This window comes from Bos indicus, chromosome 5 (genome assembly GCF_029378745.1).
Source record: "Bos indicus isolate NIAB-ARS_2022 breed Sahiwal x Tharparkar chromosome 5, NIAB-ARS_B.indTharparkar_mat_pri_1.0, whole genome shotgun sequence".
NCBI lineage: Eukaryota > Metazoa > Chordata > Mammalia > Artiodactyla > Bovidae > Bos > Bos indicus.
Genome location: NC_091764.1, coordinates 75,596,955 through 75,623,720, shown reverse-complemented (window position 1 = coordinate 75,623,720; position 26,766 = coordinate 75,596,955). Strand labels below are relative to the sequence as shown.

The window sequence follows — 26,766 nt, the reverse complement described above, 5'->3', positions numbered from 1 at the left end:
CGCACACAGCACGCACTCACTTGCACACACATTCTCACAACACACAACAAGCACACACCCCACTCCCCCTCACACATGCACACCCTCTCACACACAGACTCACCCTACACCCATAGGCACTCACACCTACGCACTCCCCCCCACACACACCCCCTCACAAACACACACACCCACACCCTGGTACGTGTCCTCTCACAGTCACACGCTCATGCAGTTACACCCTTCCACTGCACACTTTGAACTGAACTTGGCTTGTTTTCACCCACTGGCACATCCTGGGGTTTGTTCCACATCAGGAGTAGACAACTGTCTCTTCCTTTAAAAAAAAAAAAGAATTTTATTTGTTTGGTTTTGGCCTTGCTGGGTCCTTGTTGCTGCATGGGCTTTTCTCTAGTTGTGCTGCGTAGGTTTCTCACTGCAGTGATTTCTCTTGCTGAGGAGCTCAGGCTTCAGTAGTTGTGGCTCCCGGGCTCTGGAGCACAGGCTTGACAGCAGTGGCACACGGGCTTAGTTGCTCTGCAGCAGGTGGGGTCTGCCCAGACCAGGGACTGACTCGGTGTTCACTGGCGAGTGGACTTTTTACCACCAAGCCACCGGGGAAGCCCTGGCAAACCTTTTGAAGCTTCAAATACTGATATTCTCTGTGTTGTTTCTAATCTGCCACTTCTTGGTCCTTTAGGGCATTAGAGATTTGGAAACCTCAGTTGCTCGGGTCCAGCCCCAGCAGGATCCAGGGATACCCTTAGGATGACGGCCTAGGCGATAAGGATAGCAAAGCGGAGAGCAGGGCTTGATCTTCCTTGATAAACACAGAAAGCCAATAAAGCTCCTGTGTTCCAAGGAGTCATCCTGAAAGAAGAACAGAGAGAGAAAAGGAGGGAAAAGGAAAAAAAGAATGACACGGGGAGACCAAGCTTCGGTGAGCGAGGCCCATAACTTTATTTTCAAAAGGAACTTTTATACCTTGACTTATACATAGAGGGAAATGAAAGATACAAAGTCATACAGAGTCAGCCCAAACAGTACACCTGTTTTGTCTTTATCAGAACCAGGATTTTTTCTGCATGCCTTTCGCATAAACAATGTTGTGTGCATTATCTTCTGGCCTTGGAGGCCTGTGGATATTTTATGACCCTTTACTGATAAAGGCTGATCAGCCAGAAACTTGTTTTCCCTTAAAGTGTTTCTTCTTTATTTCTCCCAGCCTCAGAAAGTACTAAACAGAGTTACATTCTCATGGAGCAAAGGGTCACATGCAGTGGGTCACAACAAAGAAAGAACCAATTAGCTCAAAGATGTGATGTGGTTAATTCCAAGGCTGCTACTTGTTTTTCTTACATTCCAGTTACGTTAACCAATGCACTCCCAGGTGCACAGTGGATAAGGGATATGGGAACTTGGCAGCAAGCATTGGCCCAGTAATGAAGCCCTTTACCAGTACTATCTATTCTAATAATTTTTCATCCCTTAAAGGGCTCTATGCTCATTAGGACTTTTAGAATGTTTTGGCTTCCCATGCCTTTCAAGGTTGGGGAGTTGTGAACAATCATGTGTGTTAATTGCAAGAGTGTGGATAAACCTGTCAGACAAGCTAGAATGCCATCAGAGGGGTTAAAATAGAAATATTCCTTTCATGTTCAGGAGACTTATTAACTAAAGCCCTAAGCTGATTTTTTCCAGAGAAAGGTGGTCGGGGATAGCCCCCTGTTAATGTCAGAAGAGTTGGTGAAAGGCACAAAATAGTAAGACAGACAGATTCTGGTTTTGGGGTGGATGCTCGAGCAGCTTCAGGGGGTCCCTCGAGGCCTGATCTGCCTTTGCCTGTCAGGTCTCTTCCGCATGACCTTTGTCATAGGTGGGATCTCCGTGGTGGCTCCCAGCACTCAGTTCTTTTCCTTTTCCTTTTCCTTTTTTCCTTCCTTCCCTGCAGATTGACACCTCTGTGTGTCAGGTCATTTTTGAGGCTCTGGGACAATCTGGGTGAATCAAACATGATCCCTCTTCTCAGGCAACTCCTAATGTAGACACCTGAATGGAAAGTCATGACCCAAAATAAGCGAGTGATGTGTGTCTTGGATCTGATTAGGCTTGGGTGTCGGTTCCGTGAAGAATCAATTTTAAATCAGCCAATTGAGTTAGTTTGGAAGAGTGGGCTGGCAATGGGGGTGACCAGTTCTGTCCTAGTTTTAGCACTGAAAGTCCTGTGTTCTGGAAACTGCCTCAGGCTGAGCAGGACAGCTGCTTCCCCTGGAGCCGTGCTGGTGAGGAACAGGAACAGGGAATGACTTTCTATGTGAATGTCATGATTTGCATGAGACATGGGTTGCTCAGGGCTGGTGCTGGAATGGCTGATGAACCAGGCCACTCATGGTGGAATGCGAACAAATGGTCATGTGACTCAGTTATAGCCAATGGGATGTAAATTAGAAGTGTCTAGTGCAACTTTGGGGAAAGATCCTTACCTGGCAGAGGATATCCTTCTTTGCTTCTTCCTCCAACTGTCCAACTGCAGGAATGCATATGTGATGGATGGAGCTTGAATTGGTTTCTTGGCCCACGAGGTAGAAGAAAGGTATTGGGGATGCCCCAGTAGCAAAACGGCGTGAACTGAGGATTCTGATGTCATCATAGGGCCCCTCCACCAGCCCTCAACAGCCTCCCTCCGACGACTTTTTAAAAATTGTTAATTTTATTTGTCTGTGTCGGGTCTTAGTTGTGGCACGTGGGCTCAGTAGTTGCAGCACATGGGCTTAGTTGCTCCGTGGCATGTGGAATCTTTAGTTCCCTGATCATGTCCCCCACATTGATCAGAAGTCCCTCAACCACTGGACCACCTGGGAAGTCCCTGGATGGCTTTTATGTGAAAAAGAAATAAACTTGCTCTCTTACTTTAGGGTCCTGTAACGCTCTTCAATTCTCTTTTGACAGACACAGCTGGACTCAGTGCAAACTGGGACATTGTTGCAGAGTGGAAGGGGTGGTGGCCGCAAGGGGGTCTGGGGTGCCACAAGTCAGGGTGATGACAGGGTCCCAGGGTGGACCTGGGCTGCAATGTGGAGTCAGCAGAGGGTCCCTGGGGAGAAGATAGTGCAGAAGTCTGAAGGCTGCTATGAGGCCCTGAAGTTACCTGGGAGCTGGAGCACAGAGGAAGGGGGAGGGAGCATTTGGTAGAGGCCACGGCTGAGGTGGGCACAGGGTCTGGCATCTCCAGAAGAGGCAGCCCTGTGATGGGTGGAAATGTCATGGTCAGAAAGGACACAGGAACCAGAAGAGCCCAAATACACATGCCCCACAGCTCCTGTGAAAGTGGGGTCCCTGGGCAGGAGCCATGGCTCTGTCCATGAGAGCCAAGGGTGCAGGGAAGTTGGTTCACAGTGGGACCCTGAGGACAGTGTGGAAGGCACAGGACAGGGTTTAAGGGGCTTTGTATATTGGGTGCTGGGACGGAAGGAGGATGGCTGGAGGAGGCTGGGTGTAACCCCCAATCTCCTGAGACCAAGGTCTGGGCAGGCCTGAGAGGGCTCTGTCAGGCTTCTGCCATTGGAGAAGTTCCTGGATTCCTCTTCAGGTCATCTCAGAGAGAATCTGATGTCTCCCATCAGACAGACAGTGGTTCTAATCCCGGTCCTGCCACATTCTGGTTGGGTGACCAGTTAGCCTCAATTTCCTTGCCTGTAAAATTGGAAGGAAGGCATTAGCTCTGCAGGGAGCATGGAACCAGCTAGGTAGGCATCAGTGTGTACACAGGGGCTGGGGGTGGAGGTGGGGTGCTTGGCATGCTTGCTGACAGCAGCCATGCCTGAGCATGGACAAAGCTGGGTCCACAGTTTCTGCCTTCACCTGCAGATGGATTTTATCTTTCTTTTTTTTAAACTGAAGTGTGGCTCAGACAGTGAAGAACCTGCCTGCAATGCCGGAGATCTGAGTTCGATCCCTGTGTTGGGAAGATCCACTGGAGAAGGGAGTGGCAACCCACTCCAGTATTCTTGCCTAGAGAATTCCATGGGCAGAGGAGCCTGGCGGGCTACAGTCCATGGAGTTGGAAAGAGTTGGACATGACTGAGAGACTAACACTTTCACTTTTCACTTTCATAGCTAATTTGCAATGTTGTTAATTTCTGCTGTATAGTAAACTCAGGTATATACCCATAGACAGTCTTTTTAATATTCTTTTCCATTATGGTTTATTCCAGGGGATTGGATATAGTTCCCTGTAGAGTGCAGTACAGTAGGACCTCGTTATTTATCCATTCTACACGTAAGAGTTTGCAAGTTCTGCCAACCCCAAGCTCCCAGTCCATGCCTCCTCCTCCCCCCTCCCCCTTGGCAACTTTGCGTCTATTCTCTGCATCTAGGAGTGTGTTTCTGTTTCATAGATAGGTTCATTGTGTCATATTTGAGTCCATATAAGTGATATATGACTTACCACTTCATATTAAGTGATACATATGAAATACCACATGATATTCCCATGTGGTATTTGTCTTCCTTGGATTTTTCTTTATATGCATGGATTCATGAGTTTGGGGACAGGAAATATATGCATGTGATATAAAAGGGTCTACAGCAAAAAGCAGCCTTCCTCTCCCTTCCTGAGCCGGCTTTCCTGCCTGGGAGAATCTGCATCCCTCGTTTCCTGAGAAGCTTCCAGAACTATTCTAGCCTTAATAAATCTCGGCTGTTATCCTCATCTTTGTGGTGCTCATGTTTGTCACTCTCTCCCGCAGTCAGAAGACTTGCTCTAGGGGAGAGGGGAGATGGGCTTCTTGAGGGCCCACTCCAGGGGTCACCAGGTGAGAGACTCACGCCCTCCTGCTGTTCGGTCCTCCTGACATCCCTGCAGGAACACCCACCCCTCATTCTACAGGTGTGGACAGGGAAGCACAGGCAGGCAGGTCACTCAGCTTCCAGGAGCCTCGAATCTGGTCTTGTTCTTCTCGGCCACACTGGCTCCTGCCTCCTGCTCAGAAGGGAGTCGGCCTGATTGTCTCTCAGGGTCTTCAACTCTGTTTTCTCACTTCTCTGCTGACAGAAACTTCTGCAGAACTGCTCTTTTTATTCCCCGTCCTTCTCACCCCATTCCTTGTGGTGAAAGAGATGGCAGCTCACAGGAAAACCTTCCCCGAGGCAGAGAGTTTAGAATCAAGAGACAGCAGAGTTGCTTCTTCTGACACTGGATGGAATGTCACGGGGTCCCTAGGCCTGTGACACTGGAAATAGGTGGACATGCACCTTCCCAAACAGGGGGTCTGTAACTGCTTGGTATTAAAAAAAAGAAAAAGCCTGGAACTGATTCTCTCTGCCAAAGAAAGGAGGAGAAAGGGGATTACAAACCGTGACTGGAGAGGCAGAGGAAGGTTCTAGAATGTTCAATAAGTGGCCAATTTGATTGCAATTGTTTGCAAAGGCCCCCCAAATAGTCACCCCTGAATGCTAAACTGAGTCAGGGGCTTATTGGAAGGCCGGATGAGAAAGGGTGTCTGAGGTAGTTGGGGTGTCTCTTTCCATGGCTGGGGTACACCTAAAGGATTGGGTTTGCGTGAGGCCTGGGTGTTAGTGGACATGTGTGTGACTGGATGAAGGTGTCAGAGGCTTGAGGTGGCCTGTGAGATGGGATGGGGGTGGCATGAGAGGGAAAAGATGGGACCTTGTCCCCATGGGCTCTTGTGTGCAGCGCGGCACCTATTTGAGAGTGAGAGACAGCATGTGTGTGACTGTACACGCGCCCCTGCTGCCGCAACACCCACAGTGGCCCCCCCCCGACCCCCCCATACCCCAGCCGCCCCCAGCGGAGGAGGGAGATCTTTATCTGGCTCCTGGTGCTGCAGGAGTTTCAGGCTTTCTAACCAGTCAGATCTCCCCCGCCTTCCCACCCCCAGGCCTTACCCCCTCCATCCTCTGCACAGGAAGTGGGCTGGCCCTGGGGTTTTAGTCTCTGCCTGCTCGGCCGTCAGCCGTCTACTACCTGGGCCGAGGGAGCCGGAGCCCGGCCCTGGGGAGATGGCTGCGGTCCCAGCAGCGGAGAGAAGCAGAGAGAGCGCGTCGCAGCTCCATGTCCCATCCAGGTAAAACCCACCCTGCCCTGGTCCTGCCTGGCCTGGTCCTCAGGTAGCCAAAACCTCCCTCCTGACCCCTGCCACCAGCCAGGGGGCTGGAGGTGAAGGTCACGGGGATTTCTTTCAGCTCTGACTCAGACCCACCAGAAGTTTCTGCCTGATCTGCCATCTCTCAGCCCTTGCCCCCAAGCTTATCTTAGAATCCCCCAGGGATGGGTCAGGCCCTGTTCCCATGGCTCTGGCTTCAGGTTCTAGTCTTTCCCTCCCTTCCAACTCTCCCCGTGGGAGACCGGGAGCTACTCTGGGATGATGGGCTTTCCCAGGCCCTGTGCTGGGTCGCCCAACCGAGAGGAGTGGAGAAGGAGGTTCGAGGCCTGGGAAGGGGAAGGCTGGCTGAGACTGAGATGTGCTAGGTGCCCAGAGAGGGTGTGGGGTGTGGGTGGGAGAGATGTGGCCGGCACCGGGGAGGTGCCCCTGTGTAAAGGGCGCCTCAGGAGGCTGTCGGGTGAGGGAAAAGGAGAGGGACCCCTCTGAAACCGGGCTATGAAGTGGGTGTTCTGGGAGGTTTCTGGGAGCCCTGGGCTGGAGGCCAGACTCCTGAGCTTGAGTTCATCTTTGTTGTCCCTTACTTGTATGTGTGACCCAGCAGGTCAGGAGGGTCTCCAGGTGCCCCCAAAGGGGGCAGGACTCCCTTCAGGTCAGGGTATCCCTCCACTCCTGGGGGCTGAGGCCTCCCACCCTGAACTGTGTTTGGAACACCTAAGGGTTAGAGCCACCCCCAAGGGTCCCCTTTCTTCCCCCAAAGCCAGCATCCCACACCCAGCTGGGGCGATGCTCCCAAACTTAAACAGCAAGAGGGAGTCCTAGTGTGGGAGATGAGGGGTTGGCCGGAGAAGCCAAGGGGAGATGGAGCCCCTTCTTCAAAGGTCAGGTGGGATGTGACTCGGACTACCGAGCCCCTGCTTCAAACCCTCCCCCAGCCCCTCGGTACCCCACATCCCACGATATTAGCCCTGGCAGAACCTCAGGCTATACTGACTGGGTTCAAATCCCAACTCCAGCCCAAGAGGCTTACAAGGGCCTTAGTTTTCTCATCTGAGAAAAGGAGTCATAACAGTACCTACTCATAGGGTTGCTGTGAGCTTTGAATGAGGTAACATCTGAAAGTGCTAAGGACAGTGCTGGGCAGAGTGAGGGCTGAGCATTAGTCATCATGACCACCAGCATCACGACCACCATCACCGTCACCATCATTTACTCCATCGCCGTCACCATGGCCATCAACTCCATCATTATCACCATCACCGTCACCGTCATCATTATCCTCCTCTAACTTGACATCAGATAACCTGCGTTAGAGTCCAGTTCCTTGGGCAGCTCTGACAGTCTTGACACCTATCAAATGGGGATAACAACACACATTCCCAGGGCGAGGTGGGGACCTAATGAGTCCGTGAGTGTGCTCGGCTGTGCGGTCATGAAGGAAGGGCAGGGCACAGGTGCGTGGACGTGTGTGAGAATCCAGGATGGAGCCAGCTGGGGACTCAGAGATCCCACCTGCCCTCTCTGAGGCTGGGCCTCATCATTCCTCTGCGAGCTTGAGCAGGTTTCTTAACTGACCCGAGACTCTCTCTCCTCCTCTACAGGAGGGGGCGGCCTCAGACACAGTTGGGAGCCCTCCTCACCCCATCCTCCTTGCTCTTTGCTCTGTCGGGGTTCCGCTGCACCCTTTTGGCTATGGGTGGTGGGAACTTATTCTCGATGATGTGTCTTCTCCTGCCCGACTCACGTAGGCTGGGGCTGTGGTTTGGCCCTGACCTTCTTGTGATATTGCACACCTTTGCCTCTACCCTTCTCCTCTCACACAGAGGCTCTGTGCCAGATCCTTTCCTGGGCCTAGGGTGATCCTGCTGGTGGAGGTCTATCCCTAGGCAACTCCCTCTGGGGGTGCCCAGGGCCATGATCCACAAAGAGAGGGCACCAGGGGCTTGTTGGAGCTGCTTTGCTGGGCTCCCCAGCCTCTGGGGTCCCAGCCCTGTGCTCTGTGCTATCGCGGGTTGGAGGATCCAAAGAAAGAGGCAAATAGCCCCATCCTAGGAGCGTTGCCCTGAGGAGACAGTGGGCCAGGCAAGGAGGTGCCCCCAGGTACCTCTCTGGGCCCTTCTCCACAACCAGGTCAGATGCTCTCTGCCCCTGCCAGGGTTTGACTCCCCAGGGAGGGGAAGCTGTGGGCCCTACCTCTGGGACAGAGTCTGGGTGGGGCAGAGTCTGGGTGGGGCAGAATGATGGGAGGGAATGGGCCTCAGGGTGCAGTCCGGGGGTGGAAATCCAGCTCTGCTTCTTCTGTGATGTGACCTTGGGTGGGCTTATGGCTTACAGCCTTGGCCTCCTCATCTGAGTAAGGAGAAAATACACACTCCCAGCCCCTGCTGCTGGAAGATTAGATGAGCTGCTGCTGCTGCTGCTAAGTCACTTCAGTTGTGTCCGACTCTGTGCGACCCCATAGATAGCAGCCCACCAGGCTTCCCCGTCCCTGGGATTCTCCAGGCAAGAACACTGGGAGTGGGCCGCTATTTCCTTCTCCAATGCATGAAAGTGAAAAGTGAAAGTGAAGTCGCTCAGTCGTGTCCGACTCTTAGCGACCCCATAGACTGAAGCCTACCAGGCTCCTCCGTCCATGGGATTTTCCAGGCAAGAGTACTGGAGTGGGACGCCATTGCCTTCTCCGTTAGATGAGCTGGTGCACACGAAACCCTAGCACAGCATGAGGGCTTAGTCCCCATCCCCCACCGCACTCACCTCCTCTAGAACTGCTATGAGGTATTGTTATGAGGTGATCAGCACAATTTACTGGGCTCCAGACAGTGTTCCTTGGCTCTGGTTTCACAGCTGCCTCTTAAGAGCTGTGTGACCTTGGGTAATTTGTTTCACCTCTCTGCACCTCAGTTTCTCATCTGAAATGGGAATAATGAGTGTATATCCAGTAGATACTCTGATCGCCATGGTTAAAGGTTTAATTAAAATAGAGCCTGGCATAAAGGAACCTCTTGGCAAATGGTTTTGGTGTGGTTAAGGGGGCAGCTGGGTAGAGAGGAGGTGGGTTCTAATTCTAGCTCTGTGCTGGCCTCTCTATGTGGATGTAAGCAGGTCTTTCCTCTTTCTGGGCCTTATTTTCCCCAACTTTTGAACAAAGTTGGACATGCTAGAGAGTCCTTTCAGCAATGACAACATGGGTCCCTGAATCTTGAAAGGAAAGAGCATGTGTGGGGCAGAGGGACGCGCATGTACAAAATACTTGAGGCTGGCATGGTGGGGAGCTGATGGGTGTACCTCGGGAGGGCAGAGCCCAGCCTGTCTCTTGGGTGGGGGAGGAGGTGGCTGGCTGCTCACTCGTGCTCTCTCCCCTTCTTCCTCCATCCAGGGCTCCCTTCCCCAGCCCCCGCCCGTGGATGTGATGGCGGTTCCGGCTCTGTCCTGCTGTCTGTCCCTCCCCGTCCTCCTCTTGCTGTTGGCCATCCCTCAGACATCTACAGCAGTGAATGGTGAGGACCCTGGCATCTGGAGAGCTGGACTTTCCCTCAGGAGGGAGGCTGAGGCCCTTTTAGAACTTGTTCTGAGACCCCTTCTTGGCAGAAGCCCCATCAGCAGGGGCAGGAGGTGGGGGAAGGGGGCCAATGGGACCAGAGACAGGGTATCTACCTTCTCCCTCGACCATCCTGTCTACACTGTATCCACGGGCCTCTCCGAAACCCTGGAAGACAATGTCTTCTTGTCCCTGCCCTGCCTCGACCAGTCTGGGGGTCCTTGCAGGCTGTGGGACTCAGTTTTGTCCTCTCTAAAGCGAACTCACTAACCCTTTCTCTGCCCACCAGGACTGAGCATCTCCTCACCTGGTAGGAACAGGAGTGGCGGGGGAACCCTTGAAGGCCATGGGTGCCCTACAGCCAGCCCCACACGCCACATCTTCACGGCATATGCTTCCAACATCACATGCTTCTATAACTCGAGAGCCAACGTCTCCTGCATCTGGAGCCATGATGAGGGCCTGCGGGCCACCACCTGCTGCTTGCACAGCCGTCAGCCTCAGAGGTGCGTGTGGGGTTGACGGGCAAATGTACAGAATTGCAGGGTGCTGAGATCTTGTCATCCTGACTTTTAGACTCTTGAAATCTTACTAACAGCTCTCAGACTCCAAGAACTCTGCACTTTAAGAATTTTGGCCTAAAAAGACCCACAACTGCTGGTGCCACAGGAGTCTGGAAGAACTGGGGGGTCAGATATTTAGGATCCTGGAGCGTCAGATATTTAGGATCCTGGAGCCTGAGTCGCAGTGGGGTGTGCGGTCCAGGCTGCAGTAGCAGGGCTGGGCATGAGCCAGACTAGGTAGTTTGGGGACACTGGGCCGCTCGCCTGATATGCTGAGGATGGACTCGATGTTAGAGGCAAGGAGGACCAAATGGGGTTCCCCAAAGTTTTTGAGTAACCTGGGATTTTGTGAGATGCCTAGGGCAGCTGTGGGGACAGGGGACTGGGGAAAGGCTGGGGGAACGAACTTGCCGGCTGGGAAGGAACCAGTGAAGGGTCACTGATCCAAACATCCTGCTGGTAGCAGCCAGCAGGGCGGCTTTGACCTTGGCTCCCAGGTGGGTGGTGATTCTAAGGGGCTCTGGAGGGCCTGTCAAGGATCGTGTGCACCCTATGGGGAGAATTTGGAGGGCTTTAGATGGAAAAGGCCATGTGCCCTGAACGGATTTGTTTCTGGATCACTTTAGCTGCCCTGGGGCTTGACTGAGATGAGGAGGAAGGGAGAGATGCTCACAAAGGGAAGCAGGGCAGGTGGGGTTGGCATAAAGCCCGGGCTTAGGACAGTAATGCTGCATGGGCACCCTCCTGAGGCCAGCTCTGAGGGGGTCCCTCTTTTTCTTCAAAGAGAGGTGCTTTTTCCTACAAAACAGTGGAACCACACCTGTGAGCTGCAGCCAGTGAGGCCAGGATCCTGGGCATGCAACCTGGTCCTGGGACATTCTCCAGAAGTGAGTAGCCAGAGCTGGGAGGGGCAGCCAGGGCGGGGGGAGGTGCAGAGGAGCATCTTTCTGGTGGAGGTGCCAGCACACCCAGTGGTCAGGGGCTGCGGCAGAGTGGGCTTCCTGGGCTGGGGAGGCAGGAGGAAGGAGGCAGCATCCAGGGAGAGCAGATGACTGACCCAGGGGCGGAGGGATCCAAGGTTATTGAGGTGTCAGCCACTCAGCTCTACTCCTGCCTACTGTCTGCTTTTAAAAATTAAGGTTTATTGGCACAAAGCCACACCCGTTTGCTCTCTTATTTTTTTATGGCTGATTTTGCAGGACAGCAACAATGGCAACACTGAATAGTCGTGACAGAGATCACATGACCTGCAGCGTCAAAAATATTAACTATCTGACCCTTTTCATAAAGTTTGCTGAGCCGTGCCTTAGATGGAGGATCTCAGGGAAAGGGTCCAGCTTATTACAGCTGTGGTTTCCCCTGCCATCCACATCCCAGCAGCCTCTCCGTCCCCATACCAGCTACTGGCAATTACATCCCCAGCCTCCTTCCCTTGCAGGCTCAGAAACTGACCGTAGTGGATGTCATGAAATTGACGGTGATGTGCTCTGAAGGCGGGAAGTGGAGGAGGATGATGACCCAGGATATCAAGCCCTTTGATTACAGTGAGTGAGGACTCCAGGTAGAGCTGGTGTGGGTGGGCAGCCACCTCCCTCCCTGTCTCCCTCTCTAGTTTCTACTCTCTCCCCATCAACTTCCACATCCCCATCTGAGCAACTCACTGCCCACTGAACTTGGGATGAAGTCCCGGACACTTACCCTAGTGTTCAAGGCCACTTGGCCTGGCTTCCTTCTCCAGATGCCTCCTCTTGTGGCTTATATACCTGCCACACCAAGGGCCAGCTCTCCAGGCTCAACTTGCCCTTCCATGCCTCTAAATACTCACACACCATGGACCCACTGCTTGAAAGGCTCTTGTCACCCCAAAAATTGCCACTCACGCTTCAAGTTCATCGAGGAGTCACCTCCTCCAGGAGGCCTTCCCAGACTCCTGGGACCCTTGGTACCTCCTCTTTCAGGGTGGTTTATGTCCTGGGTCTTTTCTGCCTGATAATGGGTCTGTCTCCCTCATTGGGGCTGTGAGTTTCCTGAGGGCAGAGCTTCTGCCATCCTTACATCTCTGTTCTGAATACTCAGCATCAGGGCTGATCTGGGTGGTGCTGGGGGAAGGTTGGTGAATGACTAAGTGGCTTCCCCCACCTCTAGCCTATCCCCCCTTCCATCTCCAACCTTGGAGGTCATCTCTAGGAAAGAGATGGGAACATAGAGTGAGATCCAGGGTTCTAAACACAACCCTACTTTAACTGAGTGTAATCTGACTGGCAGGTCATTTAACATGTCTGAGCCTCACTTTCCTCACCTGTAAAGTGGGGATAACCAGTTACCTGCTGACTATAGTTGCTGTAGGGCTTCTGTGATGGCTCAGAGGTAAGGAATCCATCTGCAATGCAGCAGACGTGGGTTTGATTCCTGGATCAGGAAAATCCCCTGGAAAAGGAAATGGCAATTCACTCCAGTACTCTTGCCGGGGGCATTCCACTGACAGAGGAACCTGGTGGGCTACAGTCCTTGGGGTCGAAAAGAGACACGACTTAGCGACTAAAGAACAACCACAACACCATGGTTGCTTAGGAATCTATAAGTCAAGACACAGAAATATCACAATAAACATTTGCTTATTTTTATTTGTGGAGTTCTATAGAATCTCAGAAGTATAAAAATTTAGATCAATTGAACTTCAGAATCATACAATCTTAGTATCATACAAGATTGCTGAAGTAGAATTAAATTAAATAAATGAGATGATCCAGGTAAATCTGAGTGCAGAGAAAGGCTGCCTTGATTCATTCATTCTGCAGATATCTAATCAAGTGCCCACCACTTGCTGGGTAACGTTCCAGGCACCAAGGATACTCCAGAGACCAAGTCCTTGCCCTCAGAGAGCTCAGTCTGGTGGGGCAGACAGAAAACGAATAACGAATCAGAAGTAGATATTTAATATATCAGATGATGATAAGTACTAGGGAGAAAAATGAAACAAGCGACGGGGACAGAGAGTGGTGGGTGGTTGGGGTAAGCTTCTCTGAATGGTGATATTTGAGCAGGGACATGCCGATCCCTGGGAAAAGAGAGCACCAGGAGGGAGGAACAGCAGGTACAAAGGTGGAGGTGGGAGCTCGGCATGTGGCATCCCCCAAGCTTGTTCTCTCTGCCTTTGTCTCTCTCCTGTCTCCAGTTCGTCTGGTTCCACCCCACTCACTCCAGGTCGTCCGCATAGAGACCCATAGGTGCAACATAACCTGGACTGTCTCCCAGGTATCCCACTACATCCAAAACGACGTGGAGTTTGAGGCCCGGTTAAGGTACGCCGACCACAGCTGGGAGGTGAGTGCCTGGCTCCGTTGCACCTGCCCTGACTCCTCCCTGTCCTGGTTACCCTGTCCAGCCTTCATCTCAGCAAAGCTACCGAAGCCTCTAATCAAACCCTGCTGCTCCTTGGAACTGCCCCCCCACACCATCCCTCTGATGTCCCCTGACACCCCAGGGGTCCTGCCGGTGGCAATTTCTAGGCAAGATTTACAAAGCTAAGAGGCAGCAGACTCCCCCTCTGAAGATTTCAGAGGCCCTGGGCAGCCACCGTGCCCTCTTCAAATCCAGTGTGGTCTAAGCCACGGAGGTTGATCACATATTCATTCACTTACCCATTCCTTTATTCGCTCATTCACTCAACAAACATTCCCTGAGTACCTACTATGTGCTGGATGCTGGGGAGAGAATGAAGGGAGAGTCTGACAAGCTGCCTCTGAAGAAACTCACATGGGGGATAGGAACCAACTCTGCGATGTTTTTACATACTTTCATGAAATTTCCGGAGAAGGTAATGGCACCCCACTCCAGTACTCTTGCCTGGAAAATCCCATGGATGGAGGAGCCTGGTAGGCTGCAGTCCATGGGGTCGAGAAGAGTTGGACACGACTGAGCAACTTCACTTTCACTTTTCACTTTCATGCATTGGAGAAGGAAATGGCAACCCACTCCAGTGTTCTTATCTGGAGAATTCCAGGGACGGGGGAGCCTGATGGGCTGCCATCTATGGGGTCGCACAGAGTCGGACACGACTGAAGAGACTTAGCAGCAGCAGCAGCAGCAGCGTGAAATTTCATTGTGATAACACAGTTGAGAAGGCCTGGGCCAGGCTCCTTCAGACTCATGTGACCAGGCCTTTCTGAGATCTGGGGCTCAAGTAGGAGCTGATTATTTGAGGATCTGGGGAGGGTCTTCCAGGCAGAGGAAAAAACCATTGCACAGGCAAGACACGGCCTGTGTGTCTGGCGTACTGAAGAAAAAAGCAAAAAGGGTGACTCCAAGCAGGGAGAGGTCTATGGGAAACCCCTCTTTATGGCTGAGTGGAGAAGAGACTGCTGCAGAGCACAGGGGTGCGGGGCGCAGGGAAGGAGGGAGACCTTGGACGGGGCTCAGAGGTCGTGGGAGCTCAGACCTGCAGGAGGAAGGAGTGGAGGGAAGTGGGAAGGGTCCAGAATAGGTTCTGGAGGTGGAGCCAGCTGATTGACAGATGGCTTTGGATACTGGAGTAGAGAGAGGGGGAGGAGTTCAGGAAGACCCTGATTCCTGGGGCCCCTGCAAGTGGCTAGTTGGGGAGCCTTTCTGTAGGAGGGGGGGACAGTGCAGGGTGGATGGCTGGAAGGAATAAAGGAAGGCACTGCTTTGCTCATACTCTCAGCCAGCCCTGCCACAGGAAGTGAGGGGGCAGTGCAGACCCCTCTGGTCTGACAGCCCTGTCTCTGCCCCAGGACGCCCGGCTACTGACCCTCAGGCAGAACCAGCAATGGATCTCCCTGGAGAATCTCGCTCCAGGCATGGAATATGAGCTTCAGGTGCGGGCCAAGCCCCGGCTAGGCAGCCACGAGGTTTGGAGCCACTGGAGCCAGCCCCTGGCCTTCAGGACGGTCCCTGCAGGTACTGATGGGGAGCGGAGGTGGGGATGAAGCCTGGGAAGGAGGCAGGGACTGGTGGGGCAGTCTTGGGGTATGTGTACAACACCCATTGATCATCTTTAGCTCACTGGATGGGACCTGTAGGGTGGGAAATGTGGGCAAGTTTTGCAGATGGGAACAGGGATTTGATGTTGGGGTGGGACTTCTCAGAGGCCTTGTGAATTAGTGCGGAGGCTCTTTCCTTTTTCTCCACCATTTAACCTCAAGCTTTTGGTTTCTGCCAAGGTCTGGGGTGGGCTGTTTTCACCTGTTAGCCTATTTCTTCGTCTGTGAAGTGGGTACCATGGTACCACGGCAGGGCTGCTGTGATGAAGGCATGCAATGCCCCATGTCGGCCAGGTACACAGCAGCTCTGCTGGACCAGCTGGGACCCTATCAAGGCCTTGGGTCAGTGGTCATCCTGTCCCTCAGCACCACATTATGGGTGGAGGATGCTGGAGTGGCTCGGGGCAGGGCACTCTTCTTTAACCCTTCCCCTTCTCCTTTTCCTACTCCTTGGGCAGAAACCAAGAAGAAGATCCCACCTCTCCCTTGGTTGAACCACATCTTCTTGGGCGTTGGCAGTTTCTTTGGTCTTGTCCTCTTGGTTTACTTTCTGGGCAGCTTCCGGTGCATCAGGCTATGGTAAGGAGAATGCTCCCTTCCCCGTCTTTCACGTCTCGGTATGACATCCCCCATGGCCAGGTCAGCTTCTGGGCTGAGCCCCGTGTTCTGACACTCCAATGCTCCCTCTGCCATCCCAAGGGTCCTCCCTGCCTAATATCTGGCCTTTCCTCCCAAAGAGGGAGGCCCAAGGGACCAGCCCAAGAGGAGAGGCACAGGGAGAACCCCATGGGAGCTCTGCCCCGAGCATTAGGCTCAGGAGTTGAGTATGTATTTGTATACAAGCCAGCTGCCTGTGGTGGGGGATGGAGTGTCATTATGGGTCTGACCATTCATTTGTTCTTTCCTTTACTTCCGAGTCCCAGCTTAGAACCAGGTATGGTGCTGAGTGCTGGGAACGTAAGCACAGCCACAGGCATGGCGTCACATTTTCATGGACTCACTGTCCCATGGGGGATGGCAGATATTTATCATGCAGGTTTATAATGACATGAGATTAGGGTGGTGAAGGAAAGAAGGTGCTAGATGTACTAGAAGCAGACAGCAGGAAGGGCAGCCTCAGCTCAGGGGTGACCAGGGTAAGCATCCCCGAGGAGGTGATGATGGCCTTGAAATCTGGAAGAGGAGCAAACCAGGCAGGGAAGGGTCAGGAGCTCGTCCATCCCAGGCAGAGGAAAAGCTTGCGCAAAGACCTTGGGTGGGAACAAGGGAGGAGCATTCCAGGAACAGAGAGTATAGGAAAGTGGGTGTGGTCAGAGACCAGAAGGAAGTCTGGGATCTGAGCCTGGACTTCTGGGCAGCAGCAGGGTTTCCTGGGGTCTTGAGGCATACATCTTGAAGTGGATGCACACAGACACTGGGGCATTCAGCTTGGCAAGCAGTGCATGGGCTGGTATTCAGCTTCCAGTCACCATCGGTCCTCCCCCTTAAAAAAAAAAAAAAAAAAAACCCAGGCACCCTTGGGCAATGCACACCTTGTACCACTGTCCACGGCAACCTTGACTAGGAGGCCCACAGTCTGGCCTCTCTCCTACCCACCTCCTCGTGGTTCACTCTGCTCCGGTCTTCTCTGTGGTCTCCCACCCCCACGTCCTTCTGCTCTTTGTCTCCACAAAACAAACGGTATTCTTGCACACTTGGTTTATTGACTGGCTCCCCATTAGAATGTCAGCTCCTTAAGAGCAGGGACCTCCTCTGTTGATTCTTCTTATGTTCCCAGCGCCCAGGACAATACCCTCCCTTACTGGGCATGCAATCAACATTGACAAAATAATGTGTGTGGTGAGGCTCTGTGCCCTGCGCTCAGAGCTGCGGGACTGATGGCAGGGCATTGTGGGCCCCTTTCCCTTCTCACCCTTCTTCCCTCCCTCCTCTCCCCTCTGTAGGCTGAAGAATGTTCTCAAGTGTCACATCCCAGACCCCTCGGAGTTTTTTTCCCAACTGAGCTCTGAGCATGGAGGAGATTTCCAGGTAGGAGTCTGGCGGAGGAGGACAGGGCAGGCATTTGACGCAGGCTGGCCAGAGGGTGGGCTAGGGTGTGGACAGGGTGGGGAGGAGGTGCAGAACAGTGGGTTTTGCACTTTGGGTGAAGAAATGTAAAGTCAGTTGCCTCGTGGGTATGTGTGTGCACAGTCGTGTTGGACTCTTTGCAACCCCATGGACTGTAGCCACCCTGGCTCCTCCGTCCGTGGGATTCTCCAGGCAAGAATACTGGAGTGGGTGGCCATGAACTCCTCCAGGGGATCTTCCTGATCCAGGGATCAAACCCAAGTCTCTTGCATCTCCTGCACTGGCAGGCAGATTCTTTAACAACTTCACTACCTGGGAAGCCCTGGACCCCTTTCCCCAGTTCTGGCACCAGCGTTCTCAGGCTGAATGGCAGCGTCCATCTGAGTGAGCCAGCCTACCTGGGCTCTAATTCTGGCTCCACCACTTCCTGGCTGTGTGGCCTGGGGCAAGTTTTAGAACCTGTGTGTCAGTTTCCTCACCTGTAAAATGGGTGGGTGGGTAAGGTGAGATAATGTTAATATGCTTACAATCCCAAGGACATAGCCCAGCACACAGTTAATGCTCACAAAACCCTCACTGGAATTACCCGCACTGGGCTGCTGTTGGAGCAGGATTCACCAGGTCCAAGTTCTCAACCCTCTCTCTTGCAGATCTGCTCTGAGGGGCTAGTGCTTTCGCTGCTCTTGAAAAATCCTCCCAGCCAGCCTCCATGTTTTATCACAGACGCTAGCAAGGCCTTTTGGCATTTCTAGTTACAAAACAGATTCATTTAAAAAGTGCACCCCTGTATGTCGGAACGCTCTGAATGCCATGCAGAGTTCAGTTGTCTCCCTCAGCCCACACATGCTTCAGGAAGCTTCCAGTGGGGAGGCGGGTGTGGTGGGCCAATTATACCACCCCACCCCATACTCTAGGCTCCCTGGATTGGTGTTGGTGGAGCGGGGTGAGGCGGGAGTGGACAGAGGTTGAGAGAAATGCCCAGAGGCTGGAAAGCCATGCTGGAGCAGGCCTGTCACAAGCTGGCTTTGGCGTTCTCTATCGGGGCTGATCAGGGCCCCTTCTGGAAGTCTCTGGAAAACTCCCAGGTCTGGGCACATCTTGCCTGCAGTGCTCTTTATGTGGGGTTATGCTGCTGCTGCTGCTGCTGAGTCGCTTCAGTCACGTCCGACTCTGTGCGACCCCATAGACGGCAGCCCACCGAGCTCCCCCATCCCTGGGATTCTCCAGGCAAGAACACTGGAGTGGGTTGCCATTTCCTTCTCCAATGCAGGAAGGTGAAAAGTGAAAGAGAAGTCGCTCAGTCGTGTTCAACCCTCAGCGACCCCATCTCCTTAAAACTCTTCCTTTAGCCTGAAAGGTAGTGATCTCCCCACCAACAAAGGTATTCAAGCCAGCCTTGGCTGACTATGTGTTGGTCACATGGCAGAAGGGATTCCTGGTGGGACGCTGGACTAGATGCAGCCTCAGACCTCTTCCAGCTTGAGGTCCTTCTGAGTCAATGGGCTTGGGACATTTTGAGGCAGGACTGGGGTCCTTTCTAGAGAGCTGCATCTTCCCATGAGATCAACCCCAGGTCAAAATGCCTGGCCCAGTCCTTCTGTGTGTGGTGGGGGGTATCCTGAAAAGGTCCCGGGGGTTGCAGATGTGACTCGGGGCGACAGACAGCCGAGAGGGACCCCACCCTCTCCTCTGCATCTGGGTGACAGGCCAGCTCCTCTCTGTCTCTCTGCCCCAGAACCCCAAGCTCCAAGACCCCAGGGCCCACTGCCTGTGGGACCTACGAATGCATGTGCCATTGTGTGTGATAAGGATGAATTTCTTCCAGTGTTGCACCACAATCCCCCCTCCCCTACCCACGTCCACTTCAAGGCATTGTGGATGGAAGCCCAGGCCCCGGAAGTGGCTGACCACACAGCTCTGAGGCCCAGCACACCAGCACAGGCCACAGGGCTGCCCTTTTCTTCTGGCCACTGCTCAGCACTGCTGCCTGGCCCTGCCTTCCACTGCCTCTTGGAGTGTTGGAGCCCCACCCGGCCTGGCTCTTGCCCTCTCTCCAGCGCCTCTGTCCTTTGCCATCCTTAGTTGGCCATCACTGTCCTTCTTTCTTGGCCTTTTCTCCTGTAACACGAACACCTGGTTTGGGGAAGAGGGTAGATGTTGTCGAGTGGTTCAGTCATTAATTCACCTGCAATATATCGACTGGGCCTCTGATCCCCACGCTGGGCACAAGGGTGCAGGGGGACCCGTCACACCTGGCCCCTGTGCTCAGGGGACCACAGTCCAGCTGCAGAGGGCTCCCAGGACAGAAGGTGATGGGGTTCTCAAGTGCACCCTCCTGAAGCCCCATCACCCTGTCCTCAGGGGGGTACTGTCCCCTACATCTCTGCTGGGCATGTGCATGTTACCTGTGCCAGGAGTTTCCATCTTCATTTTCTTCTTTAACATCTCTTTGCTGGGCCAGAGTGAGGCAGTCAGGAAGGAGGCAGCTAACTATTACAGAACTGAGGCTCAAGAGGTGCAGTCACCTGCCCAGGGTCACACAGCTCATGATTGCCAGGGCCAGGGCTGGAATTGGGTCTCCTTGCTCCTTGCCAGGGCTCTCCACACTCCAGAGCAACTGAGAAGTGCTTGCCTCTGATGGGTGCTTGCCTCTCTCAGTGGGTGGAGGGTGTGGGAGGCAGGGGGCAGGACCATTAGTTCCCCGCTGGAGATGGTTCCATGGCAGTGTGAGTGGGGAACCTGAAGCCCAGCTTTTCTACCTGCTGGCTGAGTGATCAGGGCCAGGACACAGGCTCTCTCTGGGCATTCGTATGGTGGTCGTGATGTACTCTCAGGGCTCTTTCTGCTTTGGCAGTGGTTGGTTGGTTGGTTCACACACTCACACTGGTCCCCACGAGTCAGTCTGAGGGTTCCACCTGTTGCTATGTCCCTGGGACCTGGAGCAGCACTAGGTTCCCAATACTGCTGCTGCTGCTGCTGCTGCTAAATCACTTCAGTCGTGTCCGACTCTGTGTGATCCCAGAGATGGCAGCCCACCAGGCTCCCCCATCCCTGGGATTCTCCAGACAAGAACACTAGAGTGGGTTGCCATTTCCTTCTCCAATGCATGAAAGTGAAAGTGAAGCTGCTCAGTCGTGTCCGACTCTTAGCAACCCCATGGACTGCAGCCTACCAGACACCTCTGTCCATGGGATTTTCCAGGCAACAGCATATACTAGCTGCTCAATAAGCAGTCAGGTATTGACCCAACACATCCCCTGGGCCCCTGAGGCTGGGAAGCAGGCACACCCACTGATGTGGAACATTCCCCAAACCAATGGGCAGAGTTTGTGTGTGTGTGTGTGCATCTGTGTGCTTTTGGGAGGTAGGGCAGCAGGGGTGGGGATGGGCTGGGGGTGGGTTTGCAGTCAGGGAGGGCTTCCCGGAGGCGGCAGCCCCGAGTCTACTGCTAAAGAAGGAGGAGTTAGGGGTTATTGCTGAGTTTGGAAGAGACGGCCCCCTCATCCTCCCACTGTCCTTTCTCTTCACAGAAGTGGCTCTCTTCACCCTTCCCCTCGTCCTCCTTCAGCCGCAGTGGCCTGGACCCTGAGATCTCCCCACTGGAGGTGTTGGACAGGGACGCCAAGGCCACACAGCTGCTCCTGCTGCAGCAGGACAAGGGCTCGTCATCCTCAGCTGAGACCAGCGGCCACTCGGTGACCAGCTGCTTCACCAACCAAGGCTACTTCTTCTTCCACCTCCCAGATGCCCTGGAGATTGAGGCCTGCCAGGTGTACTTCGCTTACGACCCCTGCACAGAGGAGCTTGATGAGGGTGGGCCCAGGGCCCCCGAGGGAGCTCTCCTTCCACCCCTGCCGACTCCACCAGGGGATGACGATGCCTACTGCACCTTCCCCCCCGGGGAAGACCTGCTACTCTTCTCTCCGAGTCTCCTCAGTGGCCCAGGTCCCCCGAACACTGCCCAGTGGGGCACTGGGGCTGGTGAAGAGAGGCTGGCCTCCAGCCCACAGGAGGGAGTCCCTGGAGACTGGACCCCCCAGCCCCTGAGGCCTCCTGCTCTGGAAGCCCCTGACCTGGTGGATCTGCAGTCATCCCCAGAGCATGAACTGGGAGAAGCAAGAGAGAGGGTACCTGGTCCCAGTCCAAGGGAGGGGACCAGCTTCCCCTGGGCCAGCCCTCCTGGGCAAGGCCAAGTCAGGGCCCCCACTGTCTGCCTGACCCTGAACACTGATGCCTACTTATCCCTCCAAGAGCTCCAGGATCAGGACCCAGCTTACTTGGTATAGACAGACAGGCAGAGCTGGGAGGCAGGTGGCCGTCCACTGCTGCGCCAGGCCTGCTTTAGGACTCTCTGTCCATGAAGCTTTTCCCCTGCTGAGACACGGTGTCCAGAAGCCTCTGGACATCCCTGCCCAGAGGGCCTCACCCAGCCCTGCACACTCAGCTGTTGATTTCCAAACCTCAGTTGCTGCTCCCTGGTCCTACGGCCCAAGCCAAGAACTTTGGGGGTGGGGTCCTTTGACTCCCCCATTCCCTCATTCGTCGTGGAGTCCTGTGGGTTTTACCTCTGAACCATTTCTCCTCTCCAGACCTGCAGCTACTTTTCAGGGAGAGTTTGTGGTTCTCTAACGGTCTTTGCCCTGGCTTACTCACTGGGCTTCCTGCCTGGATCACACCCTTCCCACCCACCCCACCACAGGACAATCAGCGGAATCTTTCCAAAACATAAATGGAGCTATGCCGCTCCTCCTGGAGAAGGAAATGGCAACCCACTCCATTATTCTTGCCTGGAAAATCCCATGGACAGGGGAGCCTGGTGGGCTACAGTCCATGGGATTGCAAAGAGTTGGGCACAACAGAGCGAATGAGCATACATGAGCTGCTCCTGGTTTAAAATCCCACCATGGCTCACCACTGCCCTCAGTACAACTTCTTGGCCTACCCGTTGGTCCTCCAGCATCGTGCTGGGACATTCCCATCTAGAACCCTCCCAACAGTCCTACTCAAAGACCCTGATGCTGGGAAAGATTGAAGGCAGGAGGAGAAGGGGACAACAGAGGATGAGATGATGGGATGGCATCACTGACTCAACGGACATGAGTTTGAGCAAACTCCTGGAGATAGTGAAGGACAGAGGACCCTGGCATACTGCAGTCCATGGGGTCTCAAGAGTCGGACATGACTGAGCGACTGAACAACAACAGTCCTACAGAGCCATTCGGAACTTCTTCATTTCCCCACACCTTTGTACGTGTGATTTCCTGTTCCTGGGGGGCCATCTCCTCCCTCATCTGGGTGACAAACCCCCCTTATCCTTCAGGTGGCAGTTCTGCTTCCCTTGCAGAGAAGCACTGCCTCCTTTCATGTGCCCAAACTCGAGATTCAGTGCTGGAGGGACAGGCTCTCAGGGACACAGGGTGGCGGGACAAAGTGTCTCTGTCACATCCCCTTTGGGATCTCTCGTGACCTCGGAATGCTTGCCTACAGCTGTGGCCCGTCTGTGCACAAATGCCCAGCAAAGTGGACGCTGGCTGGATCTTTCCACAATGGCAAGCTGCTGGAAAGTAAACCCCTCCAAGTGGCGGGTCCTGATGCTGTCATAGGAGGCCTCCCTCAGGCCCCTCTTACTCCATCCTCCACTGGAGGGGGTCTTTTCTGCAGCTCAAAGGCTGTCACACTGCCTCCAGATGGCAGTTCCATTCCCTGCCCTTGATAGAGTGGACTTTACATCCTATCATAGTCCCTGAGTGAATTAATAAACTATCTGGCATCTCCATGCCTGGTCTCCCTGTGCCCTTGCTGTCTTCATGCAGGGTGGATATCATCGACCTCTCAGGGGCACCCCTGGCACTTTGACGTTTCTGAGGTCAAGCCTTGGAGAGGCAGGCAGTCCATATCCACTAGGTTCTGGCATGCCCGCCCCAGCAAGAGGCTCATCCCTTCACATGGCAGTCCTGCCCCACCACACACAGTGAGCCTCTTCCTTCTCGATGCTCCCACCACCCGTCCACTTCTCGTCCTTCTATCCCTGACATTGATCACACTTGTGATGACAAAAATTCTCCCGGAGGTGAGGGCCACAAGCGGTTCCCGCTAATCAGCCAAGGTGCGAAAGAGCACAGTGCCTACATTTATAGGCCCTGCTTTCAACTGATTGGGCACCTGACACAAGCCCATCCATTAGTTCATCAGCAGCCTATGAGGTGACTGAGAACAGAAGCTCTGACCAATCAGAAAGGCCGGACCTGAATTGGCCAATCAGGTTTCTCTCAGTCGGGTATTTGAATACAGAGCAGGCGAGGAGCCCCTGGGACAGGTGCCACGTGAACAAGGACTGGAGGGACCAAAAAGGCTAGAGGGGAGTTAGCAGAGGGTGTCTGGGCTCCCAGTACGGATGCACCTGCTCCACAGGGGACTGCTGCCTTCACTCAGGATTCCTGTTGCTTTTATGTCCAAAGTAAACTCCCCTTTTCCTGAGGACGTCTGAATCTTGGATACTTACCACAAAATAGCTTAATTACCTTCCTGTTTCTCTTCCTGCCTCTTGTCTCACAATGCTGTGTGTTCTGGACCATGAGTCATCTCAGTCCTGAGGAGAGCACCAGTCCCAGACTCAGTGCCTGCACCTGTGCTGCGTGTCCTGGGGCAAACTAGGAAATCTCTCTGCGAGTGATTTTCAACTTTGCAAAATTCTCCACAGGTTACATTTCTCAGGGCTTGATCATTGTGTGAGGTGTATATATATATATATATATATATATATATATATATCTCACACATGTGTATATATGTATATATCTTAATTATCTGTGTATATCATGTTTGTTACTGTTTACTTGGTATTTTTCTTTAAATCAGTTCAATTTTTGTTTAAATAGTTTTATTTAACGAAAAATCTTTATGTTGATTCTGTAAATAGAAAAACCAATATTCAGTATAAATAAAAGGCAATAGCACAAAGTAAATATGGTAAAACAGAATGTTTCAATTTATTGCCTGCTGAAAATCTGCTCTCTTATTGTAAAGGGGAGATAAACAAGTGTTGGGAAGCAGATGAAGGCATATGAAAACCAAACAGAGACTTCTTTCTTGAGAAAATGCAGAAGGATTATAAATAGAATGTATTTTTCACTAAAAGGAATCATATTTATCTTATTCTGTGTCCACGCACCATTTGACATGGTCTTATGGGAAAATATTCCACTTGAATATGTAAGTGAAAATTGCTCAGTTGTGTCCAACTCTTTGCAACCCCATGGACTGTAGTCCATAGAATTCTCCAGGCCAGAATACTGGAGTGAGTAGCTGTCCCCTTCTCCAGGGGATCTTCCAACCCAGCAATCGAACCCAGATCTCTTGAAAATATAATTTTATTTTTTTCAGTATCCTTGATTCTGAAAAGTTGGCCTGGATCATGAATAGCAATGTTTGGCATTCATTAAGCTGCACTCAGGGCAGACATTGCTAATCAACCATATCAATAGTACTGGTGCTTGGCAGACACTGCTAGCTGACCACAGTCCTCCTTTCTCTGGTGCTTGGACACAGTCTTAGATTCTGTAGGGACGTCCCAATTGATCATAGCTGGCATCTGGCGGTAGCTCTAGACCAGATAACTCCTCAGGTTTCCTCCACAACAGAAGTTATTGCTCTCGACTCCAATTTTCTTGGCAGGTAAAACTGAGGCTGAGATGATGGAGAGAGGAAAGCTGAGAAGGGCTTATGAGCAGGCACACCCAGGGAACCCAGCTGTCCCTACGCAGTCTGACAGGAGACCTGAGCTAGCAGTGAGCAGAGTAGGGAGTCACCTTACACCAAGCGGAGATGGATTGACGGGCTGGAAGCCACAGTGTGGCATGTTTAGTGTGCAGTAGGGTATGGGTCTTGGGAGATGGGGTAAGGAGGGGGCAGCTGGCAGGGGCAGAAGAGATGAAGGAAAGACAGGCTTGCTTGGGTCAGACCATACGAGAGAGGAGAGGCACCAGCTGGGGACCAGGCAGCCTAGGGTCTCAAAGAACTGTCAGGTGCGGAGCAGTAAGTATGAGGCAGCCAGGGCTGATTGGGGAATAAAAGAACAGAGAGGAGAGGTGAGAAGGGCCTTCCAGCCCCTCAGGTCTCCAATGTCTTGAGCTGTATTTATTCCTTCAACTCCCCAACCCCCCAATACCTCTGCTCTCTCCCTACCTACCAATTCCCACTCCAAACAACTTTAACTGTCCACAGTTATCAAGCAAATTACTGTCGAAACAGTTCATGGCTAGGATGAATCACTTACCACTGTCCTCCGAATTATTGACATCCTAGATAACTTAAAAAATGATCAAGAAGCACCTTTAAAAGTGGGAAGGCAGCTAATATTTTATGTTCCAGACACAGTGCCAGACATTTTCCAAGCAGCATTTCATCACCTGAAAAGAACTTTGTGAGGCAGGTGACACGCTCCACATTTTGCAGATTAGGAAACTGAGGCTCATGGAAGTTAAGAAATGCAGCTGGTTGTTGGTGGATCCAGTATTCAAACTCGGTGCATTTGGTGCCAGAGATTTTGGCCCTTTTGCATACACAAGGCTGCACAGGGGACAATTAATGGGAAAAAAAAAAACAAGCAAAATTCCATTCTAAGCTTCCTGGTTGTTGTTGTTCAGTCACTCAGTCACGTCCGACTCTTCGTGAACCCATGGACTGCAGCACACCAGGCTTCCCTGTCCTTCACCATCTTCTGGAGTTTGATCAAACACATGTTCATTGAGTCAGTGATGCCATCCAACCCTCTCATCTTCTGTCATCTCCTTCTCCTGCCCTCAATCTTTTCCAGCATCAGTGTCTTTTCCAATGAATTGGCTCTTTGCATCAGGTGGCCAAAGTATTGGAGTTTCAGCTTCAGCATCAGTCCTTCCAATGAATATTAAGGACTGATTTCCTTTAGGATTGACTGGTTTGATCTCCTTGCTGTCCAAAAGACTCTCAAGAGTCTTCTCCAGCACCTCAGTTCGAAAGCATCAATTCTTCGATGCTTAGCCTTCTTTATGGTCCAACTCTCACATCCATACATGACTACAGGAAAAACCATAACTTTGACTATATGCACCTTTGTTGGCAGTGATGTCTCTGCTCTTTAATATGCTGTCTATGTTTTTTATAGATTTTCTTGCAAGGAGTTCAGTTCAGTTCAGTCGCTCAGTCGTGTCCAACTCTTTGCGACCCCATGAATCGCAGCACGCCAGGCCTCCCTGTCCATCACCAACTCCCGGAGTTCACTCAAACTCACGTCCATCAAGTCAGTGATGCCATCCAGCCATCTCATCCTCTGTCGTCCCCTTCTCCTCCTGCCCCCAATCCCTCCCAGCATCAGAGTCTTTTCCAATGAGTCAACTCTTCGCATGAGGTGGCCAAAGTACTGGAGTTTCAGCTTTAGCATCATTCCTTCCAAAGAAATTCCAGGGCTGATCTCCTTCAAAATGGACTGGTTGGTTCTCCTTGCAGTCCAAGGGACTCTC

General features: G+C 52.7%; 1 protein-coding gene across 1 annotated transcript; it reads left to right on the top strand.

Moving 5' to 3' along the window:
* Positions 1–5,862: 5,862 nt before the first annotated feature.
* Positions 5,863–23,045, top strand: IL2RB (interleukin 2 receptor subunit beta). Its single transcript, XM_070789777.1, has 10 exons — positions 5,863–6,065; positions 9,478–9,598; positions 9,929–10,145; positions 10,987–11,089; positions 11,641–11,746; positions 13,378–13,526; positions 14,954–15,119; positions 15,661–15,781; positions 17,146–17,230; positions 20,800–23,045. Exons 2-10 carry the CDS (start codon positions 9,511–9,513, stop codon positions 21,553–21,555), a joined length of 1,791 nt encoding a protein of 596 aa, XP_070645878.1. The 5' UTR covers positions 5,863–6,065; positions 9,478–9,510; the 3' UTR covers positions 21,556–23,045.
* The last annotated feature ends 3,721 nt before the right edge of the window (positions 23,046–26,766 follow it).